The sequence below is a fragment of the Bos taurus genome, chromosome 10 (genome assembly GCF_002263795.3).
Source record: "Bos taurus isolate L1 Dominette 01449 registration number 42190680 breed Hereford chromosome 10, ARS-UCD2.0, whole genome shotgun sequence".
Taxonomy (NCBI): domain Eukaryota; kingdom Metazoa; phylum Chordata; class Mammalia; order Artiodactyla; family Bovidae; genus Bos; species Bos taurus.
In genome coordinates this window covers 58098290-58122651 of record NC_037337.1, presented here as the reverse complement: position 1 = coordinate 58122651, position 24362 = coordinate 58098290, and the positions used below count along the sequence as shown (strand labels likewise).

The 24362-nt window shown below is 44.7% G+C and overlaps 1 protein-coding gene across 1 annotated transcript in view; it reads right to left on the bottom strand.

Annotated features, from left to right (window-relative positions):
- Positions 1-24362, bottom strand: part of MYO5C (myosin VC) — a 118441-nt gene that overhangs the window by 57327 nt on the left and 36752 nt on the right. Inside the window, exons 9-18 of the mRNA XM_024998030.2 lie at positions 21652-21758; positions 17984-18249; positions 13773-13854; positions 11466-11606; positions 9441-9566; positions 5895-5978; positions 3516-3650; positions 2584-2681; positions 899-985; positions 329-440 (exon numbers count right to left, since the gene is read on the bottom strand). Coding sequence (XP_024853798.1) covers positions 329-440; positions 899-985; positions 2584-2681; positions 3516-3650; positions 5895-5978; positions 9441-9566; positions 11466-11606; positions 13773-13854; positions 17984-18249; positions 21652-21758 — 1238 coding nt within the window. The remainder of the gene's footprint in view (positions 1-328; positions 441-898; positions 986-2583; positions 2682-3515; positions 3651-5894; positions 5979-9440; positions 9567-11465; positions 11607-13772; positions 13855-17983; positions 18250-21651; positions 21759-24362) is intronic.

Genomic DNA, 24362 nt, shown 5'->3' with positions numbered 1-24362 from the left:
ACCTTCTAAATCCACACTGAGAGCCACGACCTGGCTTAATGACTATGTAGCTGAATGTGTAACATAAGTTAGGCCCACAGAAGTCGCTGGGTTGCAGGAGAGTCCAGCAGGACAGGAGGACTTGGTGGGGTAGGGGAGGGACCCTGAAGATGAGTCCTGCTGTTGGGAGATGATGCTCCATGAGTAAGTCTGCTCTGACCTCCTTAGCACACAGACACTCGGGCACATCTTCTTTCTTCCCAGGCATTCATGACATTTATGGCCCCAAGACACAGGCAAAGATGAGGCAAGTGCTTGGGAGCCCTTGATTCCAGGAAGGAGGACTGACCTGGATGAGCCGGTGTAAGACCAATTTGCACACTTCCTTCTTATCGCTGAATGAAAGCTCCTGCTTGGTCATGAGGACCCCATAGCGGCTGTAGAACTCAATGTATGTCCACCTGGAAAACCAAGGCAGACCTGAGGAGGCAGGCTGGAGGAAAGCACATGCTGTCTGTGGACCCCACAGGCTTACTTGCCACTGTTTGGGGGGCCTTGACCTTTGACCCAGAGATGCTGGGACACCGCCCAAGCCTCACCTGAGCACACTTGTGTGCTCCCCGGATGACTTCTGTTAATGCTCCACTTCAACAACTGTCTCCCCTGCCCCCTCCAGACCGCTGTCCCAGGAGCCCTGGGGGGGTAGCAGGTGACCCTCACTAGGACAGATGGGGTGGTGGGTGGGGACAGTGGCCTCTGTCTACCATGCTGCCCGTCTATCACCCTCTCTGCCTTCCCATGGCATGGTGGGATATCTTATGGACAGATCTGCCGGAACACAAGGCAGTTCCTCCCTTGGTTCTCAGCACAGACCTGAAGTTGGGCACTCTTCCCCCCAAATGAGGAGCTGACAACATACCTAGAAGGGTAGCTCTGGGCACTAATGCGAATCGTTTCTAAGACGCCACAGGCTCGCAGCTGCTGAACAATTCTTTTGGAGTCAAACCTTAAGGACGATTTGATCATGTATTAAATCATCATAGTTGACAAACAGGCCCATAAACAGTGTAGCAGACCTGCCCCGACTGTGAGCTCCTGGGGACCAGGATCTGCCTGTCTGACCCCCAAACCCAGCAGATACTTGATAAATACGTGTTGGATGTCATTGAGGGTAGCACCTCTGTGGAACAGTTCAGAAGCCACACGGAGGACACGGAAAGGACCAGTTGATTGTTTCTTTTTTTTGGAGTTTCAAATCAGCTTTCTAAAGACTATCCAGTGTGAATTAATAGTTGAAGAATGTATGATATTTGAGAATAGTTCCAATTAAAAGTAAACTATTGAAATTTAGGTTATTAAAATAATAAATATGAAGCAGAATATATATACTTGCATAAATATATAACTTCTTTAATCTACCATTCTTCGTTATGATGGTATGCCATCACTTGGACTAAGACGAATGTATTCCCTAGGTCTACATCCAAACTGTTGTTCTGTACTTACTACAATTTTGAACCACAACATTTTAAAAATATTTTATGTCTTGATAAAAAACTTTAAATTATTGTAAGAAAACAATTAATAAATAACCAACATTTAGGAGAAATAGATCACGGAAATCTGCTTCAGTTTTTAGATTCAAATGAATAAATGTTTAAAAGTTTTTGGTAGATACACAGTAACTTAATTCCAGTAATTTGACTTTCAAAATATTTACCTCAAACTAACTTTTTAACATCTGTTTTACTCTTTATAGTATGATCATTGTGAGGGCTCCAAAAAACCATATGCTAATCTTAACAGATGCAGAAAAGGCTTTCAACAAAATTCAACATTCATTTATTATAAAAATTCTCCAGAAAGTGGTAAAGAGGGAACCTACTTCCACATAATAAAGGCCCTGTATGATAAACCCCCAGCAAACATTATTCTCAACTGGGAAGAACTGAAAGCATCTCCTCTGGGAGCAGCTGATTCTGACCAAGATGGCAGGAGCAGCTTTGTGGGGAAACGACAACCAGAGTGAGAGAAACATCCAAGTTCCCCATCCTAGCACCTACACATTGCTATGTTCCCTGTACAAGACACTCCCCAGGTGGCCCTCTGGCCTAGGTCTGACCCTCTGAGGACCCCAGACACAGGACAGTGCAGCCCCTAAGGTGCCTCTCAGCTCGAGTCACCTAAGAGACCCTCTGTAACTTCTACTCGTGGGTTCGGGTCTTCCTCTTGGGGCCCCAGACAATAAGCCTAAGACCTCATGCCAGGTTTGAAGGCAAAACTTCAGACCCCTCTACAGCCTTTCTCCTGCAAACACATACAAATTCTTACCATCAAGGAAAATGTTCTGGCTTTCTCAGTTGCATAAGCCCTAGCCGTAGAATAATTCTTTCAGATCTAGCCCCTTTGCTTAATACCGGAGATGAGCCGGCTTAGCCAGAGGGGTTGAACTAATACTAGATGTAGAGGGCAGACTTGTTTTGAATCATTTAAAAACCCAGAAATAGTAAAGTTCTAGACAATTATAAGCAAATTCTCCAACATCATGACAGAGACGGCTTTCTCGGTGTTTGCCCCCACCGTCCTCTGTTGCAGAACACTTACTCAAAGGGCAGTTTCTCATCATTTGGCTTAATGCATCGGACATAGTGGGGAGTGGTGGCGTTGAGTGTCTCCATGAGCAAGTACAGAGAGCTGCGGAACTAGGAAACAAGGTCAGGCGACAAACATTGCCCTGAATATAATAACGCTTAGATGAAGGTTAAAAGAAAAAAGGGGCCTCTACTGTATAGCACAGGCAACTCTACTCAATGTCCCGTGGCAGTCTGGATGGGAGGGGAGTTTGGGGGAGAATGGATACATGTATATGTATGGCTGGGTCCCCTTGCTGTTCATCTGAAACTATCACAACATTGTTAATCAGCCATACTCTAGTATAAAATAGAAAGTTAAAAAAAGAGGTTCAACCTTGATAAGTTACTCAAGAAGAGGAAAAATGAAATTCATGCATAAACATCTATTATGAAAGGTTTTAGTCTATGACTGGGTTTATCTCAGCATATCCTGCTTTTACGGACAGAGGAGTTCTCTGTCCAATACTCCCCAACAGCCAAGGGCTTAGTGAGGCAGGTTATTGTGCAAACATACAGTTTGCTCAGAGGTGGAGGCACCATGACGATGAACTACTACTCTTCTTTGCATTTATATTAGGTTTGAAGAAGCCCAGTGCCAGTGTCCATGTCCATGGCTTCCTAGGTAATGCAATGGTAAAGAATCTGCCTGCCAGTGCGGGAGACATAAGAGACATGGGTTCGATCCCTGGGTCTGGAAGATCCCCAGGAGGAGGGTGTGGCAACCCACGTCAGTATTCTTGCCTGGAGAATCTCACGGAGAGAGGAGCCTAGCAGGCTATAGTCCAAAGGGTCACAAAGAATCAGATACAACTGAGCACAGCACAGTGTCCAGGCCCAGAATGGTCCCACCCAGCCCTGATCCTGCCCTCAGCCTGGCTGGGCCCTCAGCCACTCTCTGGGTACCTTGCTCCCCACGGTGCTCCGGAAATGCTTGTTGTTTGGCTTGATGACTGGCTTTGCAGATTTCACTGTGATTGCTGAACCAAATGGGGAAGAAGGAACTGGATTTTCTTGAAAAAAGTTGGCACAGAGATGAAACTAGGAAGAACAGAGAGGGTTTTAATGTCAAAAGTGTTTGCCCACAGTCCTCAGCTGGTATAATCGAGGAAAAGGTCAACATAATCCCAACCTGTCTAAACCAGTGGTGGGTAAAGTAACAATCTGGGCCAAATCTCAGTTCCACAAGGGGATCGCCCTCACTGGGGATGCCTGATGGTTTCTTTCCCAGGAATGAGAGCAGGAAGGAAACCATGTGAATATCTGTATGTGGGTATTGCTCCACCAGTCAGAAAACGAGATAATCTTCCTCCTTCTGTGCCTTGGCTCATGTTGCTTCTGCACTTGGAACCTCTTCCCTCCTAACCTCACATTCTCAGCCCCACAGATTTAACTGTTGTTCAGTCACTAAGTTGTGCTGGACTCTTTGTGACCACATGGACTGCAGCCTGCCAGGTTCCTCTGTCTTCCACCGTCTCCTAGAATTTGCTCAAATTCATGTCCAATGAGTTGGTGATGCTATCTAAACCCTACCCATTATTTAAGGTTCTATTATAATATTTTCAGCCCCACTCCCTTCAGAATACCTTTCCTGGTATCCCAGCATGTATTAATTCCAACTTCCTCTGAGTTATCTTAATCTTTAATCTGTACCTTTTTTTAAGACACTACTTTCTACTCTGCATCACTTTTTCCTTTAAATGCCTTATCTCTTAGAGAAGACCTTATGTTTTCTTCTTTTAAATCAGACATTGAGAATCTCCTTTGGGGGAGAGTTCTTGCCTGATGTATCCTGTAGCCCCCATGGAACAAGTAAATGTGAAATTCCCAGGCCTCTGATAGCTTGTGGGTTTAGTGGAGAGACCCATCTGTGCTTCATGGCAATCTGAATCCCTCTTGAGGAATTCAGCATGCTGGACCCCAAGCTGGCCTGGGGTGAGTATACATACAATCGGTGAATTACGTCAACTAATTTGGTACACAAAATACAGACTATTTCTACATTGAATTCTCTGTCATAGATCAATGTTAATAACTGAAGTTTCCATGGCCTGTGATTTATTTATGACCATTAGGGGAAGTGCTCAGGCTTATTTGGGAAACTGTCAAAACACCTGAGCATTAACAAAGGACAAGAGACCTTCAAAAACAAGGAAAATAAGTATGATAATCAAATCTTCACAAAAAATGAAGGACTGTGGATGAAACATCCTTATTCTCAAACTTTAAGAATTTGAGTTCTTAAAATTCTTAAATTGAGAAAAATGTTTAAGGAGGAAAAGAAAAAGCCAGAAGTTACTCTTACGGTGACACTTCAGCACATGGTACCATGGATTCAAGGAGCCCATGTTCGCAGAGCAGCATCCTGCCTTGCTTTGGTTTCCTTGAGCACTTACTTAGCACTGCCTTCCACGAATTGCTCTCATCTGGGAGGTAGGTTGCTCCCTGTGCGATGTGAGCTCCTTGAGGTCAGGAACCCTATCTGTCTTGTTACTGCTGTTTCCCCAGAGTCTAGGACCGTGCTTGGTGTATGGTAGGTGCCCTATAAATATCTGTGAGTGAAGGTATAAAGTGTGAATGACTTTTTAAATGATCATCTTCACTGTCCTTCCTCTCTATCATCGGCACATTTGATTTTTGATTTTGCATGTAGTAAAAATTTGAATGCTTTCAGAAGCTAGAAGCATATTTTAGTGCCAATTCTAAAATGGTCATTTTTTGTTTGTATATGAAACCACCTTGAGTGGCATCTAGATTTCTAATGAAGAAGGACGATACAGTTGGGATTAAGTATCTTGGACTAGTACTGGATCTTCTGAAGCATCTGGCCAGCTTGGTATCCTGTGAAAGTTTTTTGTTTTCTGGGTAGACATTCTTATACAGTATTGTCTTTAAAATTAGATTGTCTCTTCTATATTGAAAGCATTTTTATATTTTCTAATTTAAAAATTAGTATTTTCTTATAGTGTGCAATAAAGCTGAAGAAGGATGTATGGTTTTTGCAAATACTTAAAGAGTAGATAAAATTTTAGATTTGTAAAATTAATATATTGTACTGGCACAAAATAGTTTTAAATTATAATTTAAAAAGCTCTCTAAAAATAAAAATAAAACAAAATAAAATACTCATCACTATACTAATGAGGACGATTTTTTGTATGTAGAAGCTACAATTTATTGTTACAAGACAGGTAACATGCACATGTTTCTTTCTCTTGATACACATCTAGGTCCATGTCAAGTACACAATGAATAACATCAATTACCCTTTAGTACTTTACAAACCTTGCTTGCTCTCAGGATTTCAACCAGCATGTCATAGACGGTATCTCTGTTCTTCTCAAGGAAACCTTCACATTTATACTCTACCTATGCAAACAAAGGCGTTATTTCCAAAGAGGCAAAAGCTGAAAGCATCTAAGTACCACAAGTTTCTTTCTTTTTTTTTTTTTTAAGAAAGATTAATGAAGGGGCTATAAAAGCAATGTTTTGAAAAGAGATCCAGTTTCTGTTTGTCTCAGCAACCTTATTATATTATAGAAATCTTGGAAAGCTGGGGCTGTGTCATCTGATGGGAAGCACTGTGTTCTCCCACTGCCTGGACTTCTCACTGGCCACTCTACACTCACCTACACTCACCTGTTAGTTTCCACTGGCCACAAGTGGGTGACTGTTCCCTGTTATATGTGCAATTAATAAACGAAGACCTCACTTAGGGTTCTCTTTGCCTTTGAAGTCACCAGGAGGAGCAGAAAAGCTCAGTGGTATCCTCTGAGTTCAAACAGAAATGTCTTCCTGAATCAGCATTAATGTGGTAGAAAGAAAAGAAAAACTGACCAGCTGACCACACAGCTTTCCAAGGCACAAAACCCTTAGAGTCAGATTTACAGTGGGTTAGAGTTTGGTTTAGAAAAACCCTCCATGAAGCCCTTTCTGATTCATAAAGCTTCTTGAATCTGTAACAACAAAATAGCCAGAGTGGCTCCTTAAATATTCAAATCTCTAGTTAGTGACATAGCTACAGTCATCAAAACAGTATGGCACTGGCATAAAGACAGACACATAAATCAATATAACAGAGCAGAGAGCCCAGAAATGAACCCACACTTTTATGGACAATTAATCTATGACAAAGGAGGCAAGAGCATATGGTGGGGAAAAGACAGCCTCTCCGGTAAGTGGTGTTGGGGAAACTGGACAGCTACATGTAAAATAATCAAACTGGACTACTCCCACATCATGCACAAAAATAAATTCAAAATGGATTAAAATTTAAATGTAAGACCTGAAAACATAAAACTTGTAAAAGAGAACACAGGTAGCATGCTCTTTGACATTGGTCTTAGTAATACTTTGGGGGATATGTTTCCTCAGACCAGGGAAACAAAAGCAAAAATAAATCGGGCTACACCAAACTAAGAAGTTTTTACACAGCAAAGGAAACTATCAACAAAACAAAAAGGCCACCTACAGAATGGAGAAGTTATTTGTGAATGATATATCTGAAAAGGGATTAATATCCAAAATACAAGAACTTAGATAACTCAACTACAAAAAAAGAATCCTATTTCAAAAATGAGCAGAGAATCTGAATAGATATTTTTTCAAAGACAAACAGATGGTCACCAGGCACATGAAAAGATACTCAGGGCTACTAATCACTGGAGAAATCCAAATCAAAGCCACAGTGAGATAAACCTCACACCTGTCAGCATAGCTATCATTGAAAGGACAACAAATAACAAGTGTTGGTAAGGATGTGGGGAAAAGAGAACACTCGTGTACTGTCAGTGGGCATGCAGATTGGTGCAGCCACTATGGAAAACAGTATGGAGTTTACTCAAAAAATTAAAAATAGAATTACCATTTGATCCAACAATTCCACTCCTGGGGGGGTGTGTGTGTGTGTATATATATCTCAAGAAAACCAAAACACTAATTCAAAAAGATATTTGCACCCCTGTTGTTCATTGCAGCACTATTTACAATAGTCAAATTTCTGGACTGTTATTTTAAAATGTGATATTCTTCATAAATAAAAAAACATTTTAAAAATTGTGAACAAACAGGCTCTTGGGGTGCTGGAATGTGGAGGCAGAGAGGGTGCTCAGGGACCCCTGACAAGGACTCTGCTTTGTCCCATGGGGAGGAAAGTATCCTTACTGGTGCACAGTTGGGTTAGGAACCAGGAACGCTGGCTGGCTGTAAATACACCCGTGTGAATAAAGCACGAGCACTGTTGTGTAAGTTCTTCCAGGCTGGTGTGTGAGCCACTAGATAAACAAGCAATGGTGTAATAAATAGAGAGCTTTCCCAGGAGACTGTCTGCAGGGACTGTGTCCCAGGCAGCTGAGTGTCTCTGTCTGGGCTCTGAAGACCACGGCAAAGTGTGCTGACGTACTGTATCTAAGCACAGCTGCCTTGTTCTGAAGACAATTTTATTTTCCTGGCTAATTAAATTGAGAACGTAAGCTAACGCTATGGCATGTGTGGTTTCTTCCCTCCAATCCACAGTCCACACAAAATGCAGCGTTGTTAGCTCTCTTAAGAGGATCCTCTTAGAAGTACCAAATGACAAGAATTAAATGTACAGAAACCATGTACTATAGACAGGGTCTCTTGAAGTAAATCCCATATATGTGCTTTGCAGGAAGTCTGATACCTTTTTTTTTTTTTTACTTGGGATCACACTGAAATTATAAAGGACAGCTAGAAAATATAACTTGCTACATCAACACTCGTTTCATGCGCATCTCTTCAGGAGCCTATGTGAAAAACTAAAGCACTAAAAGGCGATCATGTTTAACAGCGCTCCTCTCGCCCACACAGGTTATTACATTGAGCAGCTGGCTGTCCCCTCCACTGCCCCTGTGGGCACCCAGGCACGACCAGCAGACTGACCCACAGCATCAGTGGCTAGGACACACAAGCCCAGGCTGTCCCCACAATCCCAAGGTGCAGGCCAGGCCACAGGAGTAACACCCAACTGGGTAATAAAGCAGACAGCAGGAGTTTTCTTGAGGAAGGAAAGTAAGATGAGGAAGCATGTTTAGGCAGGTGGCTATGGTGAATTGTCCTCTTATCCTTCCATCTTCTAAGCTTTCTTTAATTTGATTTTTTAAAATAATTTTTGAAATTAAAGTAACATTTTTCCATAAGAAATTGGAGACATACAAAGAAAACAAAGATCACCTAGAAAACCCATCATCTTGAGTCAATCTATGTTACCAAAGTAATAAATAAATTATGACAATAGAAAAGCAAAGGGTCAAAAACAAGACATAGCTTTCAGTGTAGGAAACAACTACTCTGTCTTTTTTAAAAGTTTAATGTATTTTGGCTGTGCTGGGTCTTAGTTGTGGCACACAAACTCTATGTGTGGCATGTGAGATCTAGTTCCCTGACCAGGGGCTGAACCCAGGCCCCCGCACTGGGAGCATGGAGTTTTAGCCACTGGACCACCAGGGAGGTCCCTATCCAGTCTTGATTAGAACAATTTCATAGAGAAAATAAACTGATAAATGGTTAATGAACTTACGATAAGCCCCAAATCAGAAATGAGGTCCACTGGCAATACGTTTATCTTTAAAAAATATAATCGAAACTCATGTATTATGTGATAAAGCCAAATTGAGAACTGTCTCACACACACACACACACACACACACACACACACACACACACACACTTGCGTACACACAAGTATTCCTCATCACAGCTACACGCTAAGTGTGACAATTCTGACCAGAAAAGCCCCTGGTTTGCCTGCTCATCCCAGGGGACAGCTAGACAACCGTGGGCAGACAGCTCTGCTCCAGACTCTCACTGTACCTTATCTGCAAAGTGCTGGATGATAAAGGAGGTGTTTGACATTCTGGGTTTTTCAAACAAAGAGTTTTTGTTGACAAAATTATTATACAGCTTTTGAAGCCAGTTTTCATCAGTCCCATGTGGTAACTGGAAGAGAAAAGCAAACCAAATAGCAAGTAAGACAACCAGAGACAAAAGATTAACCAAGGGGAGGAAAAGTGCTAATTCTAAGAAACCAAGATGAGCTGCACTTCCAAGTGGACTGCTTGACATGGGAGGCTCCTTTTTTAACAGCAATAGAGGCAAGAGTCTGTCTTTGATCTTATTATTTACAGTGATATTTCAATAGACATTTTATCAATGCTCTTTTAGAAGAACAAGATGTTATCAATGAAAAGGAAACAGTGATATAATCATATAAGGATTTATTTCTGCAAAACTGGCAGTATTTTAATATTTTTTCCCAAAGTAGTCTAAAGATTCAGGAAAAAGTAGCATAAATTCCATTAGGTGAAAACAATTTTTATTCTTGGTTGAATGGAGAAAGGTTGGCACCGAAATGTAGTCCTTTCCATCTCCCGCCTCAGGAAGAATTTTTCTTTTGTTTTACTGCCTAGTTAATAACTCCCTCCTTGAACTAAGGTCTTAACTACTTACACTAAGCTAGTTGCAGAACTTGTTCTTGATACTGGTGATTTTGAAGCTATCACCAGCTATATTCAGCCTGAACTCTGTGAATCTAATACTACATAGTGTCCAAATGACATCTGCAAACTTCTTTGTGACACTGGTCACCTAGGGACTATCTCTGTAGTGTTAGTCACTCAGTTGAATCCAACTCTTTGAGATGTTAGGGACTGTCGCCCGCCAGGCTCCTCCTGTCCATGGGATTCTTCAGGCAAGAATACTGGAGTGGGCAGCCATTTTCTCCTCCAGGGGATCTTCCCAACCCAGGGATGCAACACAGGTCTCCTGTGTTGCAGGGAGATTCTTTACCATCTGAGTCAACAGGGAAGCTCTGTAGATTTGGTACAAATATTCCTAGAGCCCACACTGGCCTCTGAACCCTGCCTCCAGTAGATCATTCCAGAATGTTTGGCCTTGGTGCTTGCCTTTTAATCTTACATCACTGCAGGGACTAAAACATAGGTGGCATCAGAAAGGATGGTTTGTGAGAAGAACCATGGAATTGAGAATTATAGGGAGAAAATACCAGTACGTCTTCAACATTATAATCATGGACAAGTGAAGTCGTTCAGTCGTGTCTGATTCTTTGCGACCCCAGGGACTGTAGCCTACCACGCTTCTCTGTCCAAGGGATTTTCCAGGCAAGAGTACTGGAGTGGGTTGCCATTTCCTTCTCCAGAGGATCTTCCTGATTCAGGGATTGAACCCAGGTCTTCCACATTGTAAGCAAGACGCTTTACCATCTGAGCATGGAAGGGGGTGATAAATCTTTGGAAAAAAAATGTGTTTAAACATTAAAATATCAATTTCCAACCAAAAAGACCAAATATCGTCCTAAGGGTTATTTTTTCCTATGGCCCCATGAAGGCCACTGCTAGGCTGACTCACTATAAAGTTGTTCCTCCCAGAGGGTAATAACAATAGGAAAATTCCTAGAGACTCTTTTCTCAATTGTATGATGTTGATTTTTCAGCTGTACCTCCCAGTGGATGACTCATGGAATCAGGAAGTAAGAGAAAACTCAATTCCTGTTAGTCATTAACAACTGGAGTGTGGTCACTTGCTGTTTCCATGTCTACTCTATATACACACCCAGAGACAGCTTCAAAGGGCTCCTCCCTGCTGGACATGACCTAAGAGGTCATGCATGTTACCCATGGGTGGGCTATACATGCTGAGGGTGGGAGATTTACCCGGCCTCCTGGGGTTCCTGCTATGGACTGCTGTCCCAGAATTAACAGCCAATCAACTGGTAATTGATCAATCAGGAATTTACATGTAGATTTTTAAAAATTCTATTTGGAAATAGGCTCATCTATTATTGCTCTGAAGTTAAAGAAAATTATTTTTAAAAGTTACCAAGCATTCTTCATCCAGTAACTCCAAAATGCCCATTTTTGCTTCAATCAGGTCAATGACTGGTTGGTTGTCATAAAAGTCTATCAGAGTCCAAGGAATGTCTTCCTTCATATACTCTTCTTGTTCAAGTTTAAAGACATGCTGGAAACCCACAAGTTAATATAGAAAGTAAAAGAGAGTATTAGAGTGTGCTTCTGAAGAACAGGACATAAACATTTGGAAAATGTAGGCACATGACTTGATTTGTAATGTTTATGGAAGCCTTCGAGGTGCATGTCACTCCCCTTTCCCACAATCAATGCTGCTGGGGTCCTAACCTGGGTCTAGTTGTCATCTTGCTGCCCAGGCTGAGTGGGTCCCCACATCCTGGGGTGTAAACTCTGGGCCAGCCTGCCACCTTTGGCACTCAAGGCGGTCCTGGAGCCTCTCCCTGCTCAGCCACTGCTGCTGTCAAACATGGAGCCAGTCTCTTTGATTGGGTTAAGAGCAAGCCCACCCAAGAGGGCTGGCTGTGGGGCCAGTGTGAGAGGCTAACAACTTGAAGAGCTTTGTGCATTACTTGTTTGAGCCACAGGGGTACAGGAAAGGCTTCCCAGAGGGCTGGCTCAGGCTCATCCTGGCTGCAGGTGGCAGAAGGGGGAGGGGTTGCGAGGAGAAAGGCTCCCATGGGAGAATCCCACTGGGAACTGCAGGAAGCCCAACAGGTGGCTGGGAACTGGACAGTGCCCACACAAGCTAGAAAGAGAGAGAGAACACACAATGGTAATGGCTGGAGTAATAGATGGGGCTGCGGAGGACGGCAGAGGGGAAATCATGCCAGACCAGATTCGTGGACCCCCAGAGAATCTCAGTCCTGTGGCCTTTTCCTGGGGGCAGTGAGCACCCATGGAGTTCATGTCGAGACTTAGGTTCTGGAAAGGTAACTCAGTTTGGGGGTGGGAATGGCTTTGAAGAGGCCAGTACTGGAGGGGAGAGCCTAGACAGGACTCAGCCCAGGTCTCCTCAGAGGCCGGACACTGCAAGGAAGGGGAGTAAGAGCAAAGAGGCTGGGTGAATGCAAGGCTCAGGACACCGGGTCAGGGGTGGGGCTTTAACCACAGAAGGGAGCATAGACGACACCGAGGCCAAAAGAGGAAGGTGGCAGGGTCCCTTTGTCATGGCTTACCTCCCAGAGGCTACTCAGATGCAGGGGTCCAGCAGAGGCCAGATTTATGGGACAGGAGCCAGGAGAGAACTCACTAGGGCTTATATTTTAAGTCATTACCCCTCCCAGGAGGATCTGCCTATTGATAGATGACTCTAACAACATCAAAGGGGGAAAAATAAGGATTTAGTGGAAGAGGAGGAAAGGCAGAATAAAAAAAGAAAAGAATGGAATTTCAGCCTCTGATGTGTTATTTTCAGAGTGTCTCGCATATGCATCATTCTAAGGTTGCGGTGAATGTGTGTGTTGAGAAGTAAGGTGGCCCTGGAGTCCGGAGAGGGGCAGGATCCACATGTACTATTTGACTTCAGGTGAGTTATGTAGCATATCCACTTGGAATAAATCTTAGTTTCAATTTTAAATGCTAAACTTCCAGGGAATCCATGAGAATGATAACAGAGTACAAATGTGGGGTGAAATTTAATGCTTATACATGGATTAACTCTGGAGCAAGGAATAAGAAAGCAAAGAAGCATTTACTGAATATCATTCAATATTAAGTCTTCTCTTCACAAGAATACTAGGAAAATACAACTGACCCATTTTCAAAATGAGAAAACTGAGGCTCAGAGAACCCAAGGCCCCAGGGGAAGGAGGTGGTAGATCTGAGACTCAAATCCACTTCCGTTTCAGCAAAAACTCATGCTCTCTATGATGTCACACTATCTTTTCCTCACGAGTTGTGTGGGAGAAGCTGAATTTCAAAGACAAGCAGGAGTTCTCCAGGTGAAGAGGAAGGGATGGGAAAGGACAGGGGCAGGGAGGTTGTGGCAGAGAGTAGGTGCAGATACCGAGGCTCACAAGGACCAGAGCCTGCAGGAAACTAAGTGACTTGGTCTGGCTGGAATGGGTGTGTATGCAAGAATGGCAGGTGATGAACTGAAACAAACGTTGGCAGGTGCCTCCACAAAAATGACATCGGATGGGAAGGAGCAGTTTCAAGAAACAGCCACAAGATGGTGCAGTGAGCCAGCATGTGACTCTTTAATGCTGGTGAGATTTGAGGAGGCCAAGAGCCAAACTCGGACTCGCTCCCTGTTCAGACAGACAGACAGACAGACACAGCTGAGAGCTAGTTTCAAGAAGGCAAAAAAGTCACCTACCAGGTTAAACTGCTGTTGCAGCTTTTCATTAGCATAATTGATGCAAAACTGTTCAAAGCTGTTCACATCAAAGGTTTCAAAACTGAAATACAATTTAAACTAGTTAAGACATAACTTGAAGGACATACATACTTGCTTATAGGTTAGTATTCTTCACAACTTTAATAGTGTAACTGTTTTTTATGTTTTCTGTGAGTTTTAAACATGCTTCAATTCTTGTTTTAACCATCCTAGCAGTCAGCTTGTAAGTCTCGTTTTTCCAGGCTGCCCCAGGAAGGAATCTGGTGTGTACAACACACCTACTTGAGGCAGGCACTAACGTAGGCATGTGCACAATATGGCATATCACATAATCTGTACAACAACACTGACATCAGCCTTATTATCCTCAGTTCACAGATGAGGAAACAAGACTGAGAAGTTCAAAAATGTGTCTGGGTCACACAGTCAGTGTCAGACTTAGCTATGAGTCCACCTGACTGTAGCACTTCTGCTCCCAGTGAAAACAGCAACATTGTCTCCTGTGCCCCGACTCCTTGCTGAAGGCAGAGGCAGCACAGTTTTGCCTCCCAGAGGGGCGCTTTCATAGTCCTCAGAGGAAAAGAGCAAGGTCACAGCCCAGCAGACCCCTTCAGGCCCAAGGAAGACATGGCCCCACCTCCGTCTTCAGACTTTTCAATGGCTGCCGCTGGAGTTGCAGACCCAGGAGCTGAGAAGGCCAGGAGATAACAGCATGGAGAGTGGCTGGAACTGTGTGGGACCCGTGATAACCAGGTCTGCCCTACAGGATGGTTGCTGCTCAGCTCGAGCCAGCTGTGGCCATGGCTTAATCAGATCAGGATGTCTGGTCACCTGACTCTCAAAGAATCCAGAAACCTGGACTTTTATGTGAATTACCCCACTCTGTAAAACACGATGTCAGAGAAGGCGATGGCACCCCACTCCAGTACTCTTGCCTGGAAAATCCCATGGATGGAGGAGCCTCGTAGGCTGCAGTCCATGGGGTCGCAAAGAGTCGGACACGACAGAGTGACTTCCCTTTCACTTTTCACTTTTATGCACTGGAGGAGGAAACAGCAACCCACTCCAGTGTTCTTGCCTGGGGAATCCCAGGGATGGGGGAACCTGGTGGGCTGCCATCTATGGGGTTGCACAGATTCGGACACGACTGAAGTGACTTAGCAGCAGCAGCAGTAAAACACGATGTAGGCTGAACAGAACTGGGGCACCCGATCCACCACCTGGGCAGAGGAGCGTTCCTGCCAGGAGGAATCCGAGCACTTTAGGTGTTGGTGCTGATGCCCATCACCACGCTTAACCCTAACACCACCCTAGGTGAGGGGCTGCCCTCACCCCACTGTTACACATGACGGTCAGAAGAGATGGTGACCATCACAGAGTGGTGCCAGACACGCGAAATCTGACCCCAGCTCGTGGTGACTCTAAAGCCTTAGTTCTTAATCGCTCTAATCCTGAGAGGTTCCTGCCAGCTTCAACCACAGGTCCCCTGGGAGTCTCACGTGGCTGAGCCCATTTGGCTCAGTACAGAATTTCTGGGGAGGTTAAGGTCCCAGACTGTCCATGGAGCAAGAGGAGAACCCAGAGCCCTGACAGCCCCATTCCACTAGTGCCCTGTGTGATCGAGAGGCTCGGCCGGCTGGACACTGCAGACAGGCCACAGCTGGGCCTGGAGGGGAGGCAGAAGGGCCTCACTGTGCCCTGAAGCCCACAGCTGGGGTCAAAGGCAGGACTTCCTAGGGTAGAGGCGGGATGTCAAACATCAGTGACATTCCTTTTCCTGTTCACATCGGAATAATCCTTATGGTTTGTAAAGATGCATTCACAATTTCTTCCATTTGACCTTGGTGATATCCCTGCGAGAGAGGCCCCATCTTACAGACACAGAAACTGAGGTTCAGTGACACCCTCCAGGCCACACAACGGGTGTGGTGCAGTGCTTACTCCCTGGGGTGTGACTCCCGGCCCCAAGCCCTTCCAGCTAGGCGTCCAGAGAACATAAACACCTGCCTGGCTAGGGAACCACAAGCCTCCATGACGTCAGGAGCTGAAATCTCAAGGCTCACAGCTTGGGCTTTCATTGTCTTCATGCAGGGTAACTTTCCCTTTCAGGCCACCTTATTCCCAGCTCACCCTGAGCTCAGCTCTCGCAGCAGCTCCAGGTGTGCAGGAATGAGGGCTAATCCACCCATGAGCATACTGGAGAAAGGCATGAAAGGATTCACTCCAGACAGTACCACTCTTATTTAAAGGGGAGAGCTTACTTTTTTGGAGGGTGAAATGAATTCATGGGTGACAAGTGAGCATGTTACCGTTTAAATGTTTAGAGAGGGGTTTAATTTTAAAATTTAAATTTAAAACATACTCTAACAAGTTCTTAAAAATTTACAGTTCCTCCTGTCTGAAGTTAGCCCACTTAGCCAAAAATTCAAATTCCTGATTACCGTGGTCTATCAGCTTTGTGGATGCCTGCCTGCTGTTCTCCTGACTCCTAATTCTCAGCTGCCCCCTCTCTTCCTGGTGCCTGGTTAACCAGTGGCACATCCATCCACTTATTCCTTTCCCAGGAGCCACCCCAATCTCTGATGGCCTCTTCCTCCACTAAAATTTAAGTCCCAACAGGGCAGGGGCCAGATGTCTGTTCTGTTCACCCATCACACCTGACACAGTTCCTGGCACATGAATATGTGTTCTTGAATGAGATAATATATTCTTAAAAATAAAGGGCTATTTATTTTTGAAAACACAGAAAAGAACAGAGAAAAATATAACAATCACTTATTTCCATCACAATGAGAGAGACTGTTATTAAGCAGGACTATTTCCATGTAAAAGTCTACTTAGATGATTACTGGCTGCTCAAATCCTTACTTTTAAGGTAAATAATTTACTAGACTACCCCAGCAATGTAAGAGTTTTATAACTGTTGACAGATACTATTAATTGGGAGTCACATGTATTAACTTAGAACCCAGATGGCAACCCATTCCAGTACTCTTGCCTGGAAAATCCCATGGACAGAGGAGCCTGGCGGGCTACAGTCCATGGGGTTGTGAGAGTCTGACAAGACTTAGTGACTAAACCACCAAACCACCACCGTGTTAAACAGGTAACACCCCTGAGTCTATTTCATACGAAATAACTATTTCTCTATATTTGGGTAGAAATTCTGCCTGCCTCACCCTGCAGCAGGTAGCAGCTGGCCAGCAGAGCTAGCTCGCCCCTCCATATGGGAAGGGAGGAGGGTGAGTTGCTTTCTCCAGGGTGTGAGGGGCTACTCGCCAATCCAGGTGGAATACTCCGTGATGCCTTCCCTGGGAAAATCTGCCCTCCCGCTCTGAGAAACCAGGGTTGGTCCTGGGAGGGGAAGGGGTTAGGCGCTTGAGGCCAGCCTCTAACAAACAAAAGCCCAAGTGCTAACTCCTCTCAGAGCTGGCCACCATGCTGGCCGGGCTTCCCTCCCTCACTCTCTCTGGCTACTCTATTCTTTAAGTGTCTTTAGGATGAGTCTGACCCAGAAAAGCAGGACTGGGCAAAGAAAAGAAGCTAGAAAAAACCCTCCAGTGTGGTAACTTGATCCACCAAATATATCAGAATTCATGGAGAATGGGGCAAACACATGACCCCTATGATCCAAGAATGGAAGAGGATGTAGGCATGAGGGGCCTGGTTGGTAAAAGGCTCGGGTCTGAGCCTGCCTCTGGCCCTGTGCTCGTGGGCAAGGTGCAGGGCCTGTGGGGCTGTCAAGTGGGAGAGGCATGTCAGGGTTCTACACTTCATGTGGCCTCTGCAGGAAAACAGAGGTGGGTGCAATCTTCACGTGGTACTGGGTTCTCCCACCAGCAGCGCAACCGTGAATGAGTCTTCCTAAGCCTTGGTTGTTTTATCTGTAAAATGGGGACAATTATAAGGTTGTTTAAGGAATAAAAAAGGGCATGGAAACCACTCAGCATGGTAGTTGACATGCACTCTTCATGTTGGCCATTCCTGATTTAGAATTTTTTTAATGCACCCTCCACAAAAGACACCGTAGCCCAGGAGACTGTACTTAACATCCATAGACGCAAAACCAGAGAACACCATCTTCCTGATCATGTGAAACACAAAAGAACAACCAGACTAAAAACGACCTAAAGATAACAGGCATTTGACATTTAAATGAGGAAAGACAAGCTCACCGAAGAGAATCTTACCCATAAATGTCCAAAACACCAATAAAAGTGTGCTGCTTGCCTGAAAACTGCAAGGCTTGGTTAATTCTCTCCACAATGTAGTCAAACAGGTGAGCGTAGATCTTTTTGGCCAGTGCATCCCTGGCATTGACAGCCTGGGGCCTGGTCATGGGCTTCACCACTGTCTCGGAGGTTGTGACGATCTTGCGATTACACAGCCACTGAGCGACTCTGCCACTCTCCAGGCCCAGGAGCTCACAGAACACCTCCAGGTGATCATCATCCTCCTTCAGAAACAAAAGACACAGCCCCATCAGGCCATCTAAACTGGCACTGGCCCACTCAGCTGTGCCCCTCGACCTAGGCACGATCAGGCCTCACAACACAGAGCCAGGGCTGGGAGTGAAGCAGGAGGGCCCGTGGGGGCATGGAGCCTGCACCTGGTCCTAGGCTGGGCACCGCTGTGGTGATGCCAGGAGATCCCAGGCTGTGTCCTACCCAGATTTTCCTTCTGGCCAAAGAATGTCAGTAGTGATGTTTAGGCCACAGAAGCAATCCTCCCCCCTCTCCCGTGCTTGTGGACACAGCCTTAAGGCCTCTCTCTGCCCTTTTGTATCACACCCAGGCCACCTGTCAGAGCCAACACTTGCCCTGTAACTCTTTGTGTAGCTGGGGTCTGCCCAGCGTGGGGTCTGGCCCAGGAGGGACCTCAGCGTGTTGTCAGGGAGAACGTGGTGGGCTCCCTGAACTGAAGTGGTTTTCCAGCCAACGTGAGGGCTGTGGTGGGGGACTTCTGGATGTACAAAGTGAATCTTGTTTCTCTCCCAAGCCTGGGCATGAGAGCTGCCCCACTGGCCAGCAGACGAGGAAAGGTCTGCTCCTGCTTTAGGCAGCAGGAACTAGGGGTCCCTGTCATTAGGCAAGGAGATGCAATCCCATGTGACTGCATACCACCATTCCTCTTGGGCAGGGAAAACTTCCCAGATGGGCTCATCTGTAGACAGCATCTCAGTCAATTGGGAAAATCACATGACTGCATTTAAAAAGCATCAGGTTATAGTGGCTCTAACAACCTAAAAAGTCCTACCACCTCCCTACTGCCCACCCACATCCCTTCTGACCAATATCACAACAAAATAAAGCATGTCAGGACTATGAGGTTTGGTTGAGCCATTGGTTTCCTTCCTTCTAAGCAGGAACCCAACCTTCTGAGACAAAAACACCCAGCTATAGGGGGAAAGGCAAAGGGGCAGCAAGTTTTAAAATGTAAGATGGCTTCATTCAGATTGAATTTGCCCAATATTTCACATTCTTGATGCAAATGAATGAAAATTATTTTCTACAAAGATCTGACATTTTTTGTGTGTGGGATTTGTCTTCTAAGATTGATAGACAAAGGATTTTTAGTCTATCAATTTTAATTCCTTCTCCAAAATGCTACCTTCACAACAAACTTCACAGAACAGAGTTCAAAGCCAGGGTATTTGAAAGTCGTATCTTCAGTCTATGTGAGTTTGAGAAGAAAAAGTGCAGAAGCCCATTTCTGAGGTAAATGAGCCAGGACCCAGTGGGAGAACTACCCCGCACATCTTCCAGGGCTGTCATCACCTCCTCCAAACTTCCCAGTCCTTTGTGAACTGACTCTGCAAGGACTGGATACTGGTGGGGATGGGGCAAGGCACTTAGTGTGATAATCTGAAGAATTACTTCCTGGTTACAGGGCAACAGGACTGAGGCACTGAGCCAAAAAACACATCCTCCACATCTGCTCAGCGCTCTCTCCCCTTAAACCGTAGGTACCAGAGCTGAGAAATGAACAGGTGTACAAAATTAACAATTGTTCTCATCGGTTGTTCTGGAGGCATTGTTGTAAAACTGAATGTCTCAGTCATATGAAAAATTCATGTGTTGAAGTCTTAACCTGGAAGTGGGGCCTTAGGGAGGTAATGAGGTTTAGATGAGGATGGGGTCCCTTGATGGGATTAGTGTTCTTATAAGAGGAGGAAAGAGAATAGAGCTTGGCTTTTCTCTGCCTTGTGAGGACACAGCAAGAGGGCAGCTGTCTGCAAGCCAGCATCTTGAGAACTCAACTGTGTTGGCACCTTGATTGTGAACTTCCAGACTCTAGGACTGTGAGAAAATAGATTTCTGTTGTTAAGCCACCCGGCCTGTGATATTTTGTTATGACAACTGGAATTGACCAAGACACACATTGTTAGTACAAAGCTTTAACAGCAAGGAGATTTTGCATTTCACAGAAACATTGTTAACATGTGACTGTCCTCGTTACATGGATATTGCTGAGGATAACCACATACCTCACACCAAAACATAGCATTTGTTGCCTAACACACATATACAGAAACTTATCTTGTGTCCATGAAACGATGAAATCGGTCACAAAACTTACAGGGAAGCCTATTTCCAGAGAGGAAGCCAGCACCATTGGGGTTTCATTCAGGCACGTGTCAGGAGGTAAGACACCTCCAGAGCCCTTGAGGTTCTTCATGATCTGTGCCCCTCCCCCATACACAGTTTCTGACCTCACCCGCCACTTCTCCTTTCTCTCACTGTCTTTGCATTTACCAACCTTTTGGCTATTTTTTCAATAACACTTCCTGCCCAAGGGCCTTTGTACCTGCTGTTCCCTCTACTTGGAATATTCCTCCTCCAGATATAGACACAATTTCACTTCCTTACTGAATTAGAAAGGCTTTCTCTGGATGCCCGATTCAAAAGGCACAGCCTGTCCCCACCTATTCTGCTATACTTTCCTTTTTTAAATTTTCGGCCATGTCCTGTGGCATGTGGGATCTTAGCTTCCTGACCAGAGAGTCAACCCACACTCCCTGCATTGGAAGTGTGGAGTCTTAACCACTGGACTACCAGAGAAGTCCCTATTTTCCTTCTTTTAAAAAAATAATTTGTATTTATTTTTATTTTGAGCTGTGCTCAGTCTTTGTTGCTGTGCAGGCTTTTCTCTAGCTGTGGTGAGTAGGGGCTGCTCTCTAGTCGCGGTGTGCAGGCTTCTCAGTGAGGTGTCTTCTCTTGGTGAGGAACACAGGCTCTAGGGAGTGTGGGCGTCAGTAGCTGTGCTACTCAGGCTCAGCAGTTGTGGTTCCTGGACTCTAGAGCAGACTCAACAGTTGTGGTCCACGGGCTTAGTTGTTCTGCAGCATGTGGGATCCTCCCTGACCAGGGATTGAACCTGCGTCTCCTGCATTGGCAAGTGGATTCTTTACCACTGAGCCACCAGGGAAGCCCCCTATTTTCATTTTTAATGGTTATTGCCAGCTGCCAGAGCCTATAACTTTTACTGTGTCTCCTCACCTCCATTTTCTCCCCCTGATCAAAAGCTTCATGAAGGCCTTCTGATTTTGTTTAGTTCACTGATGTTTCTCCAGAGCCTACAACAGTGTCTGGCACATAGCAGGCTTTCAGTAAAAATCTGTTGAATAAAAGGAAACCACACAGGGGTTGTGTTTCCCCCTTCTCTGCTGTTGCAAGGGGCAGAAGCTTTCCTCTTTGAAGGTAACGCATGGAAACCCCAATCTTCCTTGTTCCTGTTAAACTAGTCTCCCTAGTAGGTCCAGTGTGCCTGGTGCTGAAATACAAAAGCAGGGTAACCCTGAGAGCTTCTGCTGATCATCCTCCCAGCACAGGATGGGGGAAACAAACACATATCTTACGCTGATCACTGATCTCTCGTTGCCCACTGCTGCAATCCGTACATTGCCCAGATGTAGGATGGCCGCCAGAACCTTAAAAACGTCCATCTGAAAATCTTCCTTGAAACCTGAAAACAAAATGTTTCCCAAATTAGGAATATTCCATTTCTTCTCTTGCATAATCACTAGTAAGATAAGCACGTGAATTCTTTCAGGACCCTCTAATACCGTCAGTGCCAAGAGATGGGACAGGGTACAAGGGAGTGGACCCCAGGGAGAATCTGGCTCACTAGTTTGTCTCTCTAGTTTGACGTGTGCAGACACGCAATGTAAACTGTTCAGGCCACCAGTCTTCCCCTCTGCGGTGGCTGCTAGGAAGTTCAACTAAGAAATTAATATCTGAGTAACCATTTCATGTCAGGTTCCTGGGAGAATTGGCTCTCATTTATTCTGTATGTTGTGCTTACTTTTTTAAATAAATAAATTTTTAAACTTTTTTTTTTAATGTGGACCATTTTTTTAGAAGTCTTTATTGACTTTATTACAATATTGCTTCTATTTTATGTTTTGGTTTTTTTTTTTTTTTTTTGGCTGCAAGATATGTGGGATCTTAGCTACCCAACCAAACTCACAGCTTCTGCTTTGGAAGGCAAACTCTTAACCACTGAACTGCCAAGGAAGTCCCTGCTGTGCTTTTTTTATTGGTATGTTTTTTTCTTTTTTGTTCACAAGCTCCCCAAATGCTTTTTATGGTGGTGCTGGAAGGACTCCATTTGCCCCTCCAGCTCTGCACCCTGCTCTCTGACCCAGGGGGCTGGTCTGTTTGGACCAAGGTGATGGGTTTTCATGCCCTCTGGTTGGGTCTGGCCAACTGGTACCCTGTCAGGAGATCAGAGGACAGGAGGAGAAGGTATTGGTACATCTCCCCATCTCTTTCCTTGAAGTTGCCTCAGGCTGGCTGTGCAGGAGGTATCTATTCCAGATCTGGTGCTGACTTTTCCCAACCCTCCTTTCAGGCTCAACTAACACCCCTGTGCCCAAACAGAAAGAGTTGTTATTTCCAGGCCCCTACTGCTTCTTGCAGCCCTCTCAGCCCCACACAATTTGCAATTTGTATTTGCTCCCTTGGTAAATAAACTCTCCTCCTTTTATCTTATTTGAATGTGCCCCATGTTCCTTGCATGGGACCTTGACCAATACTGGTGGAATATTACTTGTGAATGAAAAGAGTTGCCTGCCGTATCAGCAAACAATGGATGCTGTGGCCATCAAGCTCTCAGCCACTATCACTGCCCCCAGGGGTGCACCCTGAGGGGACTCAGGATGGAGAAAAGCAGAATACTGGTCCTAGGTAGCTAAGGTGCCTATCAAAGGAATGATTTCACTGAGCCCAGACTGTTGCATCTTCCCATATATATGATAGAAAAGCGCTAAATTCCTTAATTTGAGATACCTGGTTTTCTTTAACTAACAGTAATATTTTGATGTTCTGACTACCTGGTCTTTGCTGTAAGACTCCTATATATCCTGGCTCCTCCCTTACCTCTTCAGAGCAGTCCCTCAGAGCTGTCTGAGAGGCTGCATCCTGGGCTCAAGCCCTGCTTTGTCTACTGAATAAAACATAATTTTCAGTTTTAAGGTTGTGTATTTTTTTTTCAGCCAACAGGAGACCCTCACTTCCTCCAGCAAAAAAGCAGCAGGCCCTCAATGCCCAGAAAGAGCCATTGTGGTCACTGCTGCTTCCGACTTGAAGATACCTGGAATATCTCAATAGCAGCTAGGTCATGTTCCAAAAGAATTTCAAAACCTGGAGAGTCTTCTCTCCTTCAAAGACCACACAAAATCAAAGTCACATATGATTTCATTTTCTATATGACTCAGGGAGTTCAAACTGGGGCTCTGTAACATGCTAGAGGTATGGGAAAGGGTGGGAGGTGGGAGAGAGGGGCATATGTACACCTATGTGTGATCCATGTTGATGATGTATGGCAGATACCAAATCAATATTCTAAAGCCGTTATCCTTCAATTAAAAATAAACAAATATTTTAAAAAGTCAGATATGATTTCAAACCAAAATTACATAGATGTCTCCAGTTCAACCAGAGTCCAGACATTTGCAGTCACCCCATTTCAAGCTAACATTTCCATCTGAAGGACAGCAGATTCTAAAAGAAATAACCTCCAGGGCATCACCATGATAAATGACAGGTAAGTGATGAGGAAAAGCAACTAAAAATGCAAACTTGGAGAATCTGCTCTGGCACTCCCACTCTCTGCATAATCCATGACTAAGCCCATGCCTTCCAGAACTGACAAAACTGAAATAACAACTCCAAAGCAATGACTCAAAGAAAGAACTTAAGACCTTAGTTAAGTAATTCTCTTCAGTGAGATAAAATCCTTGCAAAAGCACAGATGGCTTGAAGTGGGTTTCAACAAGAAACACAGTGGTCAAGTTCCTTGAACCTGAGGTCCAGGAAAGATCTGTTTCCAGAGTTTTCTTTCTGACAGAGATCTTAATGGTCAGGCAGAGATCAAAGGATAAATTAAATGAGAGTCAGCAGAAGAACAAAGGAAGTAAGCTCTTGATCAAAATGCACCCCATTCTGCTCCCTCAGGGGGTAACTTGTGGTCTGCTAAGGTCCTTGTGATATTGTGGTTTGTATTAAGAAATACATAAATTGGCCTTCATCTAGTTTCTGGCACAGAACTTCTAAAAGCCTGGGAACT